At 38.2% G+C, this 17,459-nt stretch overlaps 1 protein-coding gene across 4 annotated transcripts in view; it reads right to left on the reverse strand.

Moving 5' to 3' along the window:
* Positions 1–17,459, reverse strand: part of FBXL20 (F-box and leucine rich repeat protein 20) — a 96,865-nt gene that overhangs the window by 14,462 nt on the left and 64,944 nt on the right. For all 4 annotated transcript variants that reach the window (XM_032871484.1, XM_032871481.1, XM_032871482.1 and 1 more), the window contains exons 4-8: positions 14,971–15,045; positions 13,164–13,258; positions 12,616–12,684; positions 2,483–2,578; positions 455–581 (exon numbers count right to left, since the gene is read on the reverse strand). In XM_032871484.1, coding sequence (XP_032727375.1) covers positions 455–581; positions 2,483–2,578; positions 12,616–12,684; positions 13,164–13,258; positions 14,971–15,045 — 462 coding nt within the window. The remainder of the gene's footprint in view (positions 1–454; positions 582–2,482; positions 2,579–12,615; positions 12,685–13,163; positions 13,259–14,970; positions 15,046–17,459) is intronic.

The following is a 17,459-nucleotide window of genomic DNA, read 5'->3' on the forward strand; positions in this document are numbered from 1 at the left end:
GGGATTTGTAATGTGACTCGCAGGAAGTAAACACCAACACTATAAAATGTAGGTTCTGTATACTTGGCACATTTAACCTGGTAGTTAAACAACTAGTGAAAACTGCTAACTAAGACTGCCTTCCTTGCCTCTCCAGTTCAAGGTCTCAGGCAGTGACGACATGGCAAGTTTTCTTCTCAGATTAAATTGTGTAAGATGCTTCCTGCCTATGGTGCATGCTCAGTGTGATCTTCTCTCCCCATCTTGCCTCCCCTCAAAAATTTTATCTTTGGTCAGATGTTAATTCTTTTCATATATATGTATTTTTTAACTCTAAGGAAGACACTTTAATTTTTGGTAAGCATGTATCCTTGGTCATTAATATACAACTACATATTCCTCCAGCCAACATCTTTGGGCTGCCTACAAAGTTCACGGTTCTTCTAAAATTCACAAGCACTACATGGAGTATTACCTGTGTGCAGCCTTTTAAGAATAAGGCCTTGAGACCCCCACAGCCTCTCACTAGTGCTTGGATGCCATCCTTGGTTACTTGGTCACACCAGGAAATGTTTAATTGCTCCAACAGTGGACATCCCTCACTTAGGACAAAACAAAATGAAACAAATATATGACTAAATCCAATTCCAAAGGCATCAAAGTCTCATTTTATTGGCTATTTAGTCAGGGAATGGCTACAGCCCCATGCTTTCCCACAAGAATACACTTATTTACTTAACATAGATTTAGAATACAGGCAATCTCACAACAAAAACAAAGCCTAGTTATCAATGTTGGTTGAGTTCATTCATGTGGGACTGTATCCTGAGGAGAGCTATCTCAAATCCAGATAAACTAATAAGCACAAAGCACAGTACTGTTTTTCAGATATATTAGACTGTTATGGAGGTTTATGCTTTTCAAATATATTCTTTTTGCACTTATCACATGTTTAAAAGGTCTCTGAAATGGAAATGGAAACTAAGTGACCTGTTCAAGTTAACAGAGTAATTAGTGAAGGGTTTAGATTCAGATTCTTTACCAAATAATTCTTTTACTTATCAAAGTAATAATGAAGAGGTTTAAATTCTTATTTAAAAAATTACAAAGGATCTATACATTTTCCTTATCTGTGAAGTCTCCTCAGTACAGTCTCCACAGGCTAAAATTAGGCTATACTATGTTTGATCTCTGCCTTCTATCAAATATCCATTTTATCTTTGATTTCACATTTGAACTATGCAAGAATCCCAAGCTCTATGATATTCTTTGGAAAATGTTGCTCTAATTGTTTTATAAAATGAAGGCAGGGGATCTTGGTTCAAGTCCATTCTTCAACATTAACAGTGTGACTTCAGACAAGTCACTTTAGGAAACCTGACTGAACTTCTCTTAATCCAAGATCAGCCATAGCCTATGCTCTTCCCAAATGGAAGCACTCACTTCTGTAATAGCACTGATCACACCGCACTATGCCGCTACAGGGCAGCAACAACAATACCTTGTTTAGTGAGGTTGAATCACATTCAAAAATGTTTTGGATTTTCTTATCTATAAGTGTCTGTCCTATCTGCCTCAGATGGTTTTCAAATAAATGAAATCATTTATGTGAAAATATTTTATAAACCATAAATGCTGTTATCTTATCCTATTTATTATCTCACCTGGCAAATGACCTTAGATACATATGTACTCAGTATTCATAAGGAAGGTCTAGAAGCCATTTTTAGATTACTTATACTCAACTAAATCTGCATTTCTTCTTTTAATAGCTTAATTTTTACTATTTATGAACATAACCAATACATGGGACCATAATTACCTGTAAAAGACTGATAAAAAAGTAAAGATACAAAGAGAATGGGCATTTCACCCTCCTTTTAAGGTATACCTTCTGTGATATGTTTTTAGAAAATAGGTTAATATTAAAACAAAACGTACTGAGTGCTTACTTAATATGCCAGAAACTCTCCTAAGTACTTTATATACATTAGGTTGAACCAATGAAGTTGTCATCTTTATACCATAAAAGCTGTTAAATACTGCCAACTTTGTATGGTTTGGCCTAATATTATCAAACAGTGATAATACTGTTTAATCCTAATCCTAAGAACAGAACTATGAGATGACAAGGAAAAGCTCATAAGGGTTATATTTGTCCAAGGTACCTGGCTAATCAATCACCTGACTCCAGAGCGCTGCTTTGATCACTAAGCTATGATATGTGGCGGTTTCAGTGGGACAACCAAGTGGGGGCAACCAAGCCTTCAGAGAAATCTAATTATTCGCATATACGCTATACCAGTCTGTTCAGAAATCCTAGTTATCCCTAGGCATTTCACCTGAATGTGTCCTGTAATTTGGGCAACTGATCTATTCTGAACTATAGTACATATCCATAAAACAGTTTCCTTCGATTCTAACTTTATTTCAGTTATTTGAAATTTTTTAAAAACTCAGTATTTGTTCCGATTATTGGATACTCTTGTTATAAGACATTTACCTCAGAGCTTTAAGAGACATGTTTGTGATTGATGTACAGGAAGCCAAGTCAAGGTGCCTGAGTTTGGAACAGAACTTGCTAAGGCTAGTACATGTACTGAAAAAAATGGAAAAAGGAGAAAATAATGAATAAACAAACAGGGACACATCTTTGTAAATCATATACGATTCTCATTAAACACATGTGTATACATAAGAACAGTAAAATTTCCATACCCCAAATAAAAGCAGTTACAAATCCTGGGATCTTTCACGCTGAGGAAGAGGCAGGTGCCATTCACAAAGAAGAAAGGCTGTGCTGTGTATGAGAACTAGCACGAGGGGATGATGATGCTTCGTTCTCGTTTGGAAATGTTTAACAGCAAACTACCTATGTGCTCACAGGAGACCTCTATGCATTTTGCAAATACAGAAATACCAGAAAGCTAGCTTAGAACTTGCTAGCAAGTGGTGCAACATGAAGACTGAAAACTGTCTCTGCTCTTTCATTTAAATCTCTACTCAAGATAACCTTTTGCATGGCAGTAATGAAATGGTTGGATTTTTGCAAGGTACATTGAAGATGGACTGGTATCAGGCTTGAACAAGTTAGTTTATGTAATAGCACTACCTACTTGTCCTTAGGACTTTTTAAAAAAAAGATTTATTTAAATTTATTTTTGAGAGAGCAAGTGAGCAAGTGTGAGTAAGGAGAGGGGCACAAGGAGAGGGAGAGAGAGAATCCTTAAGCAGACTCGGCAAGCGCAGAGCCCAACATGGGGATCTACCCAGGACCTTGAGATCATGACCTGAGCTGAAATCAAGAGGTGACCAATTAACCAACAACGCCTGCCAGGTGCCCCCTTTTTTTTTTTTTTTTTAAATAGTAATCTTGGGGCACTCAGTCGTAATCTGGGTGGCTCAGTCATTAAGTGTCTGCCTTCAGCTTAGGTCATGATCCCAGGGTCCTGGGATTGGGCCCTGCATCAGGCTCCCTGCTCAGCGGGAAGCCTGCTTCTCCCCCTCCCACTCCCCCTGCTTGTGTTCCCTCTCTCACTGTGTGTCTGTCAAATGAATAAATAAAATCTTAAAAAAAAATTAATCTCTATCCCCAATGTGGGGCTTAAACTCCTGATTCCGAAATCAAGAGCCACATGCTTCACCAACTGACCAGCCAGGTACCGCTTTATGAATTTCTTAAAGGCTTTTTTTTTTTTTTTTAAAGATTCATTTATTTATTTGTCAAAGAGAGAGAGCAAGCACAAGCAGGCAGAGGCAGAGAGAGAAGCAGGCTCCCCACTGAGAAAGGAGCCCTATTCGTGACTCGATCTCAGAACCCTGGGATCATGACCTGAGCTGAAGGCAGCCACTTAACCAATTGAGCCACCCAGGTGTCTCTTAAAGGCTCTTTTTATAAAGATTTTATTTATTTCAGAGAGAGAGAGAGATTAAGTTGGGAGCAGATGAAGAGGAAGAGGGAGAAGCAGACTCTCCGCTGAGCAGGGGGCAGGGGGCAGCTCGGTTCCAGGACCCTGAAATCACGACCTGAGCTGAGGGCAGACACTTAAACCCCCTGAGCCACTCAGACACCCATAAAGGCTCTTTCTCCACAATGGTCAAGTTCTCATTTAATTTTTTTAACTTCATTATGATGGAAAATTTCAAATATACACAAGAGTGAGAAATAGAAAATATATCTGTACCATCACTGAGCTTTGGCATTTATTAGTATTTGACTATTTCTACTTCATCTATTTTCCTCTGCTTTTTGTTCCAGTATTTATTTATTTTAAAGATTTTATTTATTTGTCAGAGAGAGAGAGAGAGCACAAGCAGGGGGAGCAGCAGGCAGAGGGAGAAACAGGCTCCCTGCTGAACAAGGAGCCCAATGTGGGACTCGATCCCAGAACCCTGGGATCATGACCATAGCCAAGGGCAGATGCTTAACCAAATGACCCACCAGGCGTCCCTGTTCCAGTATTTTATTTTATTTATTTTTTAAGATTTTATTTATTTATTTGACAGAGAGAGATCCCAAGTAGGCAGAGAGGCAGACAGAGAGAGAGGGGGAAGCAGGCACCCCACTGAGCAGAGAGCCCGACGCAGGGCTCAATCCCAGGACCCTGAGATCACGACCAGAGCCAAAGGCAGAGGCCCAACCCTCTGAGCCACCCAGGCACCCTGTTCCAGTATTTGAAAGCAAACCCACACATATTATCTCACCTATAATTACTTCAGGATATATTTCTAATAGATAAAGATTTTAATTCCTTAATATCTGATAACCCATCTGTGTTAAAGTTTCCCTGTCTTATAAATGCCTTCGTCAAGTTGATTTGTTCAAACAGGATCCAAACAGCAGCCATACATTCTATTTGGCTGATATGTGTCTTAGGTCTTTGTGTAGACCTATGTTCCCATTTCTTCTGGGTGTATGCCTAGGATTAGCACTGCCAGCTCCTACACTGTGTTTATGTTTGACTTTTTAAGAAATTACCAAACGGTTTTCCAAAGTGGCTATGCTCTTTTACATTCCCACCAGCATGCATGAAGGTCTCAGTTTCTCTACATCCTTGCTAACATTTGCACTTTTTCATTATAGCCATGTTAGTGGGTATGGATTGTAATCCTACTGTGATTTTATTCTGCAATTCTAAAATGAACACTCTTACTTGTACTTATTAGCCATTCATCTCTTTCCTTGGTGAAATGTCTAAGTGTTTAGCTCCCAGTTTCTTTTAAAAAAAGATTTTATTTATTTGACAGAGACACAGCAGGAGAGGGAACACAAGCAGGGGGAGTAGGAGAGGGAGAAGCAGGCTTTCCGCTGAGCAGGGAGCCTGATGTGATGCAGGACTCATTCCCAGGGCCCATGACCTGAGCTAAAGAGAGATGCTTAACCAACTGAGCCACCCAGGTGCCCCATGTTTAGTTCAATTTTTAACTTGATTATCTTATTGATCATAAGGGTTCTCTATACTTTTTTTTTTTAAAGATTTTATGTATTTATTTGACAGAGATCACAAGTAGGCAGAGAGAGAGAGGCGGGGGAAACAGGCTCCCTGCTGAGCAGAGAGCCTGATGCGGGGCTCGATCCCAGGACCCTGAGATCATGACCTGACTTGAAGGCAGAGGCTTGCTTAACCCACTGAGCCACCCAGGCGCCCCTATACACTCTTTTTTTTTTTTTTTAATATTTATTTATTTATTTATTTATTTATTTATTTATTTATTTGAGAGAGAGAGACAGTGAGAGAGAGCATGAGCAAGGAGAAGGTCAGAGGGAGAAGCAGACTCCCCATGGAGCTGGGAGCCCGATGCGGGACTCGATCCCGGGACTCCGGGATCATGACCTGAGCCGAAGGCAGTCGTCCAACCAACTAAGCCACCCAGGGGTCCCAACACTCTTAATACATGTCTAATTTCCTTCAGTAATGTTCTGTCATTTTCAGATACTTCTTATAGAATTATGTCATCTGAGAATATAGACAGTTTTACTTCTTTCATGTTGGTATGCCTTTTTTTTCTTTTTTGGCTTATTTCATTTGGCTAGACTCTCCAACAGAATGTTGACAGAAATGGTGACATTTAACATCCTCACCTTGCTCCTGATCCTAGGGTAAGGATTCAGTCTTTCGTCTGTAAGTATGATGTTAGCAGTAGGGTTTTTTTTTTTTTTTTAATTTTTAAAAAGATTTTTATTTATTTATTTGACAGAGACAGAGAGATCACAAGTAGGCAGAGAGACAGGCAGAGAGAGGGGGGAAGCAGGCTCCCTGCTGAGCAGATAGCCTGATGTGGGGCTCGATCCCAGGACCCTGAGATCATGACCTGAGCCGAAGGCAGAGGCTTAACCCACTGTGCTACCCAGGCGCCCCATATGTTTCACATTTTTAAATGATGCATCTAGATTTCTGCTTCTGGCTATGACAGCTTAGGTGGTATCAGAACAATTATAAAAACCAGATAAAAAAAAATTTAGTTTAGATCATGACATGAGCCAAAGGAAGAGGCTTAACCCACTGAGCCACCCAGGCGCCCCAGCAGTAGGTTTTTCATAGATGCTTTTTGATCAGATTGAGTGAACTCCTTTCTATTTCTAGTTTGTTGAGGATCTGTTTTATTATGAATGCGTGTTAGATTTTGTCACGTGTTTTTTCTGTATCTGATGATCTACTATTACTCAACAAATTACCCCAAAACTGAGCAGCTTATAACAATAAACATTTACTATCGCACAGTTTTTGTGGGACAGCAATACAGGCACAGGCAACTTTAGCAGGGTGCCTGACTCAGGATTCTTCACAAGGCTGTAATCAAGGTACTGGTCATAGCTGCATTCATCTCAAAGGTTAAATGGGTACGAACTCCCTTCCAAGCTTATTTAGGTTCCTGTTGGCAGACCTCAGAAGATCCAATTCCAAGCTCGCTCACTTGGTTTTTGGTAGGTTCCAGGTTCTTGCTGGCTGCTGGCCAGACCTCAGTTCCTTGCCACGTGGACCTCTCCACAGAGTTACTCCCAACAGGGCAGCTACCGCCCCCCACCCCCCCACCCCACCCCCGGCCCGAGCCAGAGCCCTGAGGGAAAGCAGAGCAAGACAGAATCACAGTCTCTTGGTAACCTAATCTTCAGTGTGACATCCAATCTCTTTTGCAGTATTCTATTGTTAGAAATGAGTCACTAAGTCCAGTCCACTTCAAGGGAAAAAGATTACACAAGGGTGTGAGTACTAGGAGGCAGGGGTTACTTAGGGGTCATTTTAGAGGCCACCAATCACACTGAGATGATCATGTGGTTTTTGTCCTTTATTCCAGGGGGCAATACATCTCACCAGCTGTCTATTTTCATATGGCTCACAGGTCCGGAATGGTTTGGTGTTTTTAAATGGTTGAAAAAAAATTTTTTTTTTTTTTAATTTACACTTTTTTTTTTTTTTTTTTTTAGATTTTATTTCTTTGTCAGGGACAGAGGGAGAGAGAGCGAGCGAGCACAGGCAGACAGAGAGGCAGGCAGAGGCAGAGGCAGAGGGAGAAGCAGGCTCCCTGCCGAGCAAGGAGCCCGATGTGGGACTCGATCCCAGGACCCTGAGATCATGACCTGAGCCGAAGGCAGCCGCTTAACCAACTGAGCCACCCAGGCGTCCCTGAAAAAAAATTTTTAAAGATATATCTTGCACATGTGAAAATCATATGAAATTCAAATTTCACTGCCCAGAAATAAAGTTTTATTGGAGCACAGTTATGCCTATTTGTTTATACATAGGCTATGGCTGCCTTTGGAAAACACTGGCAGGGCTGAGGAATTGTGACAGGTAACTGTACGACCAATGAAGCCCTAAAAATATTTACTTATCTGGCCCCATACAGAAAAAGTCTGCTGACTTCTACTTTATTCTACTAATTATTATGAGATATTATATTAACTGATTTTCATATATTAAGCCACACTTGTATTTCTGGGCTAAATCCCACTTGATTATGATCCAAAATCCTTTTATAAGTTGCTGGATTCAGTTTGCTAACACTCTGTCAAGTATTTCTGCAGCTGTTTCTGAGGGATCACAGTCAGCAGATTACCTTTTATTGTGATGTCTTTGGCAGCAGAAAAACACTGGCCTCATAGAATGAGTTATAAAATACTTATTATATTTTTTTTATATTTTTGGTCTATTTATCATTTACTATTTAATGTCTTCCATTTGCATTTTTCCCTGAAGTTTACATCATCTCATATTAATAACCACTCCAAGTTTCCTGTGATTAGTGATTGTGATAGTATATACTTTCTCATCCTTTTACTTCCAAGTCCGTATTATCTTTAAGTTTTCTTGCAAATTCTTGAGCACATTTGTACTTGCTATTTTTAAATGTTTTATTTCTAATCTCTATCATTTCTGGGTCTGTTTCTATTGACTAGTTTTTACTCTGGTTATCATTTCATGCTTTTTTGCATGTCTTTGTAATTCTCGCTGAATGTGGAAATTCTGTATGCTGAGTGTCTAGGTTTGTCGCCTTCTTCAAAAAAGAATGATGAATTTAAACTTACTTAGCAGATCACTAAATTAGTTATGGGTCAGTTTGGTTCTAAATTTTTTTCTTTTAACCTTTACTGGGACAGGTCTAGTCTAGCTTTACTACCAAGATGTGACCTTTCTGAAGTCTGTTATTAAATGTCCCAAGGTATTCTCTATTTGAGGTAGTAAGAACTTCTCCCAGCCTTATTTAAGCTCTGGCAATTTTTCACTTTCAACTTTTCCAGTAATTGTTCTTTCCTTATTAGATGTTCTTTGCCTGGCTCTGTGGGGTCTCAATATGTGCACTTACAGTTTACTGTCAGCCAAATCCATGTAGATTCCTATAGCCCTTTTTGAATAGATCCCTCATCTTGAGACAAAAATTCTAGTCACTTTCTGATCTCTTACTCTACAAAATATGTTTCTGATCTCTTACTCTTCAAAATATTATGTTTCTAAAGTCACTAGAACAAGCAAAAACCTGGACTAGTGGTTATTTGATGATTTTAAGACAGTAAGCTTTTTTTTTTTAATAGGAGTGATAAAGTTAACATGCTTATGTTAAAAGCTTTTATCTTCTAGAAATATATACTTACAGGTTATATAATATGATGTTTAGGACTTTTTTCAAAATAAGAAAAATTTCACGATATAGATGAAACAAGACTGGCCCTAAAGTGATTAATTTTTCGATTCTCAATTTGAAGCTGGGTGATGGGTTCATTATACACTTTTGTCTACCTTGGTATAGATTTAAAACTTTTTGTAATAATTCAGGGTGCCTGGGTGGCTCAGTGGGTTAAGCCTCTGCCTTCAGTTTGGCTCATGATCTTAGGGTCTTGGGGTCAAGCCCCACATCAGGCTCTTTGCTCAGCAGGGAGCCTGCTTCCCCCTCTCTCCCTGCCTACTTGTCATCTCTGTCAAATAAATAAATAAAATCTTAAAAAAAAAACCCCACTTTTTGTAAGAATGCAAAAATCAGGGGTGCCTGGGTGACTCAGTTGGTTAAGCGTTTGTCTTTAGTTCAGGGCATGATCCCAGGGTCTTGGGATTGAGCTGCACACTGGACTCCCTGCTCAGTGGGAAGTCTGCTTCTCAATCTCATGCTCCACTTGCTTGTGTTCCCTCTCTCTGTTAAATAAATAAATAAAATCTTAAAAAAAAATCAAAAGTCAGTAGAAGTAATTTCTCTCTGTGTGGTTATAGCTCCAACTTGATGTGATTGGGTTCACATGGTTTTTTTTTTTTTTTTATTTGACAGAGAGAGACACAGCAAGAGAGGGAACACAAGCAGGGGGGGTGCCAGAGGGAGAAGCAGGCTTCCTGATGAGCAGGGAGCCCGATGTGGGGCTCAATCCCAGGACCCTGGGATCATGACCTGAACCGAAGGCAGAGCTCAATGACTGAGCCACCCAGATGCCCCATGGGTTCACATGTTTTATTTTGTTTTCAATTTTTAGGGAGTGCTTTGATTTCTTTTTGACTTAATTAATATTTTAATTATGTAAAACATTTACATAGCTAGCTATTAAAGTAAAACTATAAAACATGACACTTCAGAGTCTCCCTTTCATCTCTCCCTGTTTTCTCTCTCACTTATAAATCACCATTTGATAAATCAACCATTTGATTATCTTTCCATTGTTTCTTTCTAAAAATGTAAATTAAGAGCACTATTTATTTATATTGTCTCCTGGCCCTACAAAAAGTATCTTTTTAAGAAGATTTTATTGACTTACTTATTTGAAAGAGAGAGCATGCACAAGTATGTGCATGAGCTATGGGAGGAGAAGGAAAAGGAGAAGCAGACCCCTCACTGAGCAGGGAGCCCAATGAGGGGCTATATCCCAGGACCCGAGATCATAACCTGAGCTAAAGGCAGAAAACAACCTATTGAGACATCCAGGCACCGCTACAAAAAACATCTTATACAAACTCCTTTGCAGTTCACTTTCTGAACAGTACGTCCTGGAGATCATTCCAGAATACTATATAGCTCCTCATTCCTTTTAATAGTGCTCTATGGAATGATATTTGGATTATTTCCCGTCTCTTGCTATTAGAAATATTGCACTATTTGGGGCACCTTGGTGGTACAGTTGCTTAAACAACTGTCTTTGGCTCAGGTCATGATGCCAGGGTCCTAGGATCAAGCCCCCACATTGGGGTCCTTATTTGGCGGGTAGCCTGCTTCTCCCTCTCCCTCTGCCTGCAGCTCCTCTGACCTGTGCTCTCCTGCTCTCTGTCAAATAAGTAAATAAAATCTTTAAAAAATATATTGCAGTATTTGTTATTACAAACAATAAAAATGAATAGCTTCGTACATAAATTATACCATATTTTTGTCAGTTTATCTTTGGTTTATGGGATAGATTCCTAGAAAAAAGTGTAAATCGTATGTCACTCATCTAGATACCAAACTGGTCAGATTCTTTATCTCTGTAACATTAAGTATTCAGGAGAAAAAAATAAACAGGTAATTTATCTGAAGTAAAGGTGGACTACTGGTATAAAGTCATAGTTAGGGGAGGAGTTAGATTTATTTCTCATGTTAAAGGGTCAAATCAATCCTCAGAAATAATACTTGCTTACTATTACAAGTATTCTTGTGATTCTACCACTGTAGAATTAATAACCATAGTTCTTGTCTTTCAGACACTTTCTTATACTAAAAGTTAACAATGTTGTGACCTCAAAGAAAGGAATGAAATAAACCGTACCCTGTGTCTGCAGTGTCTTCCACTTTATTTTATTTTTTAAAATATTTTATTTATTTATTTGACAGAGAGAAAGAGAGATCACAAGTAGGCAGAGCAGCAGGCAGAGAGAGAGGGGGAAGCAGGCTCCCCGCGGAGCAGAGAGCCCAATGCGGGGCTCAATGCGGGGCTCGGGGCTCGATCCCAGGACGCTGAGATCATGACCCGAGCCGAAGGCAGCGGCTTAACCCACTGAGCCACCCAGGCGCCCCTTCCACTTTTCTTTATTAAAGCAATTATAAAGATCCCATCTCCATGAGGCCTTTTTTCAACAGGAACATTCCCTGAATAATCCTGGCCCCACCCTGTATAAATATGCTTCCTAACTGCTTCATTTCACCTTAAAATAGAAAACAATTTCCCTATGTAATTTTAAGTGTTATCTGATACATCTTATTACCAACAGATAGCCTGGAACTGAATTTGGGAGGGGGGTGCTGAATGTTTTTTATGTCTATCTTCCATGTCTCTTATATCTGTGATAGTAAGCTCTCAAGGATGAAGGACTGATTTCATTTATACTGTAACTGAAACAGACATAGTACACTTAAAGGGTCATTTAATATATGCTCAATATTATTGCAAGTTGTTTAATTATATAAGATTTTATATCTTTTTAATAGAATTATCTGTTTACTTTTTTTTTTTTTTTTTACAAGATTTTATTTATTTACTTGAGAGAGAGAGAGAGAGAGTACAGGCGGGGAGGAGGGCAAAGGGACAAGCAGACTCCCCAGTGAGCACAGAGCCCAAAGGGTTGGGGGTAGGGGTCAATCCCAGGACCCTGAGATCAGACCAGAGGCAAAATCAATGCTCAAATGACTAAGCCATCCAGGCACTCCTGTTTACCTTGTTTTTTGAATGAAACCTACTAGTATCTTGAAATATAAATAGTCCTAGTAATTTGTATTATTAATATCTCTACTGCATGGTCTATAATTTTTAAGCTTCACTTTAAATATCAAGATAGAATTTGGGCCAGATTCCAAAACAAGTTACTTACGCCATTTCCATTTTAATGTTGTTTTTTCCTTTTAAAATATCTTCCCTCTGTAAGATGAAAATTTGCTAAATGTATTTAAGTGCCCACACTTAAAGCTAGTATAGGCAGGACACAAGGGGCTATGACTTACCCTTCTAAAACATAAAATAGGGGTGCCTGGGTGGCTCAGTGGGTTAGAGCCTCTGCCTTCGGCTCAGGTCATGATCTCAGGGTCTTGGGATCGAGCCCCGCATCGGGCTCTCTGCTCAGCGGGAAGCCTGCTTTCTCCTCTCTCTCTGCCTGCCTCTCTGCCTACTTGTGATCTCTCTCTCTGTCAAATAAATAAGTAAAATCTTAAAAAAATAAATAAATAAATTTAAAAAAAAAAACATAAAATACTTACGCATCTGTTGTCTTTGTACATCCATTTAGATTCAGTACTTCAATGTTCCTACAATTTTGTGCAAAAGTCCTTTACGGGAAAGAAACAAAGTTAAGTTAAAGATGTGAAAAGAAATGGGCATAATTCTAGACATTACAAAAAATAATAAAAGATATTACTATTGGTAATACCGGATATTTGTACAAAACTAGCTCACATTACAAATAAATTCATTTTCAACCACGAACTTTTAAATATTGACCTTTGTGTCAACCAAGGTTAAAATTACCCTAACTCTGAGTCAACAAATTAAAAAAAAATTTACTCAAGGCTCCAAAAGAGCCATTTATGATGTGAGGAATCTGGCTTTTGGTGGGGAATACTTATTCTTGTTTTATTCTCAAAACCATACCTCCCAATACTGGCTATTTTTGTGTTATAAGCAAGTATGTATGTTTGGGTTCTGAAGAGCTTAAGAATATAAAAATTATTTTAGCTTTTTCTGGGTGAAATAGTGCTGTTCCTTACTTCAGCCAAGAACATCAATTAATCAATAGTTATGTTCTTACCTTAATGCATTGTCTCCTACTCCAAGACACCCACGAAGACTTAACTTTCGTAAAAAGCCCCCACATCTTTTTGAAATATTCTCCACTACCCGGCCCTGTAAAAAAAGACAGGTAAAAAAACAAAATAGAAAATTAAGGTACCACATTGTTTTTGAAAAGAACACATCCTTGTTTTTAAATAATTTATAAGCAAAGAAAAAGCTTCTACTTGTTTTCAAAATCTAATTCAAGAAAGAAATTCCAACTTACTTTGAGAAAACTGTGATCAACTCATCTACTTGAAACAGGCTTACACCCTGTATTGTGCATTCTACTCAGTTTGAGAGACACTCTGCAGTTGAGGAAATGGTGCTCTGCACTTCCTAGGCTACTATAGTAACGCAGACTGCCCTTCTACAGCTACTGAAGGACATTAGCTATCTTTATTGCTTCTGAATCCTCCCCCAAGTGTTTACTACAGCATTCTAAACACAGCGGAAACTCAATGGACACTTAACAGAAGCTTGCTGAATGATGTTGTGGGTCATGTTGTTTTAAACATTTATATCCATGAAGATTAGGCAATTGTGAAAAACATGAGAATCTAGCAAGATATCAGTGAGGATTATTTTAAAAGCACTTTCTGTAGAAATGGAAAGTTCTGTTTTTTTCTTTTTTTTAAGATTTTATTTATTTATTTGACAGAGATCACAAGTAGGCAGAGAGGCAGGGAGAGAGAGGAAGGGAAGCAGGCTCCTCGCTGAGCAGAAAGCCCGATGTGGGGCTCAATCTCAGGATCCTGGTATCATGACCTGAGCTGAAGGCAGAGGCTTTAACCCACTGAGCCACCCAGGAGCCCCGAAAGTTCCATTTCTAATGGAAAGTTCACGTGAGGCTTTGAAAAACTTCTTATATGGATCCTCAAGACAAGTTCCCTGGAACTTAAAAATTTTTTAAATCTAAATATCATTTTATCCTTGTAATACAATGAGGAAGCTATTATTTTCACTCTGCTGACAAGAAAATCAAGGACCACAGAATTCAGGTTCATGTTAAAATAATTTAAGTTTAAGCCATTATCCTTCTCTGTTTTAGAGATAATAGGCTATACTAAGAGATGAAATAATGAGGAAGAAGTGAGGGGGGGGGGGGAAAGTCTCTCCCCAGCAAAAATACTTCATTAAGTTACTTTGGCTTTATTCTTTTTTCATTCTCCATAAAAATTGTCTGTAGGCTCCCCCAAAGCCAAATGTTCATCTCAATTAGAATTTATGCAAATACCATTCCCCAACAAACAGTTAACTCTATTCATTCTTCATCTCTCTCTCTTTTTTAAAAGATTTTATTTAATTTGACAGAGACACAGCAAGAGAGGGAACACAAGCAAGGGGACTGAAAGAGAAAGAAGCAGACACCCCACTGAACAGGAAGTCCAACATGGGGCTCAATCCCAGGACCCTGGGATCATGACCTGAGCCGAAGCCAGATGCTTAATGACTGAACCACACAGGTGCCCGTCTATTCATTCTTCAAAAAGCAAATATAAAGACTTCCTTAAAAGAGCAAATATATGTTCACATTTCCACCACAAAAAATAAAGAAAAAAATTTCTAGTCCTTTTAATACTAAATCATTTAGTATTCCATCAGTAAAATAGTTCTGCTTGTTCTCAAAATCTGAAGCTGCTGGTTCCCATGAAGTTCAGATGCACTGAAATTAATAGTTTCTCTCTCCAGGGAAAGGAGATTTATATGGTTGGGGCTAATCTGTTCCATGCTGTAATTACATTCTAACATGAGAAATGGGGCCACACATCACATAATTATACCTCAATATCCCTCTGGAAATCAAATAGGTCAATCCGCTGCCAGTTACTGCCATCCAGAGCCAGAACATTCCAGGCCTGTTTTGAAGAAAAAGAGACAAAATGAGCAGAAGCTCAAGGGGGAAAACCAGCAATATTCAAGTTCACAATTCAAGCTAATAAAAGAAATTGACCAAAAAACTTCTCAGCCCCCCCACATTAACCCCCAAAAGGTCTGCCTTGTCTCTGATTCATATTTTATTCAATTAGATTATATCATAAATGAACAGATACAGAAACCAGCAGCTGGGATGGGGGTGGGGGGGAGGGGATGTCGGAAGAGGACAGTCTGTGATAAGTATCCTAGCCAGAAACTCTTCTCTAACTGGAAAATTTAGTTTTTGATCTCCAAATGAGATACTTCTGGAGATGAAAAACAAGTCTCTTACTCCATCCTTCAACGAAAAGCAAGATGAGGTAAAACCAAAGAGTAAAACACTCTGAATATGGCCATATTCAATACACAGAGTTGCCAACCACAATCACTTGGTCAGACTTGAAACTGATACAGTGACCTGGGACTTAGATTCTGACACCCTCGTTTCTTCACATCCAAGACAGAATCTTATTGCGTTCCTCATTACCAATTTCCTCACTAAGGCATGTTTCTCAACTGGTCATCTTTCCCTCTATCTTGAGTCAGTGGAAATCTTAAAACAGTGATCATTTAAGACTTCTCATACATTTCTTCAATTAGGCTAAAGAGAGGCAAGAATTTCTACTTTTCAGGATTAGAAAAAATGACTCCAATAAGACTTGACTTGTGTATCACATTTTAATGAGAAAGCCTTTAAAAGCTTTCCTTATTAAAGTGTAAACAAAAGTCTTAATATTGTTGACTTATAAACTTAGAATATTATCTCTTACTACAATACATCAAAATGGAGTCAATACTGAGATACTAATAAGGAAACTGAATATCCTTGTAAGCTGCAGGATGTCACACAATCTGCCAGAAATATGTTAGGAGTATGAGGGTAAATAAAGTTATTATTCTGGAAATCTTAAAGGTTTTCTCAGGAGTTAATGTTGCTTTTCTTTTTGTGGTCTCATGGTTTCTTAAATGGCTAGCCATGTGAGACAAAAGATAAAACTTTTGAAGATCGCATGTTTACTAGATTCTTAGGCATAATATACTTCTGGTTTGATTTGATGTTTGCCATTTTCTTACTTTCTCCAGTAAGGAAACATGACAACCTGAGACTAAAATTAGGAATCACAAGGTCCTTTCTAGAGTCTTTGTTTTTTTAAACTAATTCGTTAAGTACTTTAAGTAGAGAACAATAGCATAACTACTGATGTACCAATTCTCCAGATTTAATGAAAACTGGGTGTTCTTTCCTTTAAGTTAAAACATTAATAGGGAAGAGGAACCTGCAAATGAAAACAATTAAAATTCGCTAAAATCAACACCCATGAGATGAGACTGCAACTAAACAAAAAAGTTAAGATACTGGCCTCGGTATTTTCTCAATGATGACCTCAGCTTCAAATGGAGATATTAAGGAAACCCTATTCATTTGTATCAGCCATATTCATAGCACAAATACAAGGGACAAAAAAGTCATGAAGAAAAAAAATCACCAAAATATTACTGACCGTTTCCAGAGTAGCTGATACACTGATTTAGTACAGCTTTTGGGATGCAGAAATTACCTTAAAGTTAGCAAGACACAGTGAATTTTCTATGGCAAGTTTTGTGGGTTTTTTTTTGAGGGGAGTAGTGTTGGTTATTTGAAAACCTGTGCACAGCTATAAAGATAAACACAGTATGGTATAAACCTGTTCCATATCCAGCACTTAGGACCATATCTCATACCCAGTAGTTTCTCAGTATTTTTTAAATGAACAAGTAAAAAGCCACTGTCTGGTTTATTAAAAAAAATGATGATTGCATGTGCTCATTCACTGTGAGTTAATCATTATAGATCTGTATTACAAAAAGAAAGCAATATTCCCACAACACAGAATCTATTCTTTGTTAGTGGCAGCCAATAAGATTATGATGTTTCAGTTTTATCATAAAAAATAGATAATTAAGTGAAATTAAAAATTGACTTTAAGAATGGAATCTGGTTTGCCCTATAATTTTAAAATAAATTATATTCTAGCTATTATCTTTTGAGGAAAGCAATATGGGGAAATAACATGAGAATTAGAGCCCTGAGCCTTCTGTGTGTGTGGGTGTGTGTGTGCACATAAAATGAACTAGAAAAACAATGAAACACTATTTTATTACAATTCTGAGTAGAGCCTATTCTTTTGATTTGCATGTTTAATACCTTTTCCTTAAAAATGTTTCCTCTGTTTGCATTTTACAAATAGTTAAGATTTCCAAAAAATTAGAGACAGTACATATTGCAGAAGGCCACTGCAGAATTTGGGAATGCCATACATAAAATACCATCCTCTGAAACATAACATACAACTAACATCTGAAGTAAACGGTTTGC

This window comes from Lontra canadensis, unplaced genomic scaffold (assembly GCF_010015895.1).
Source record: "Lontra canadensis isolate GAN:19392208 unplaced genomic scaffold, GSC_riverotter_1.0 scaffold43, whole genome shotgun sequence".
Classification (NCBI taxonomy): Eukaryota; Metazoa; Chordata; class Mammalia; order Carnivora; family Mustelidae; genus Lontra; species Lontra canadensis.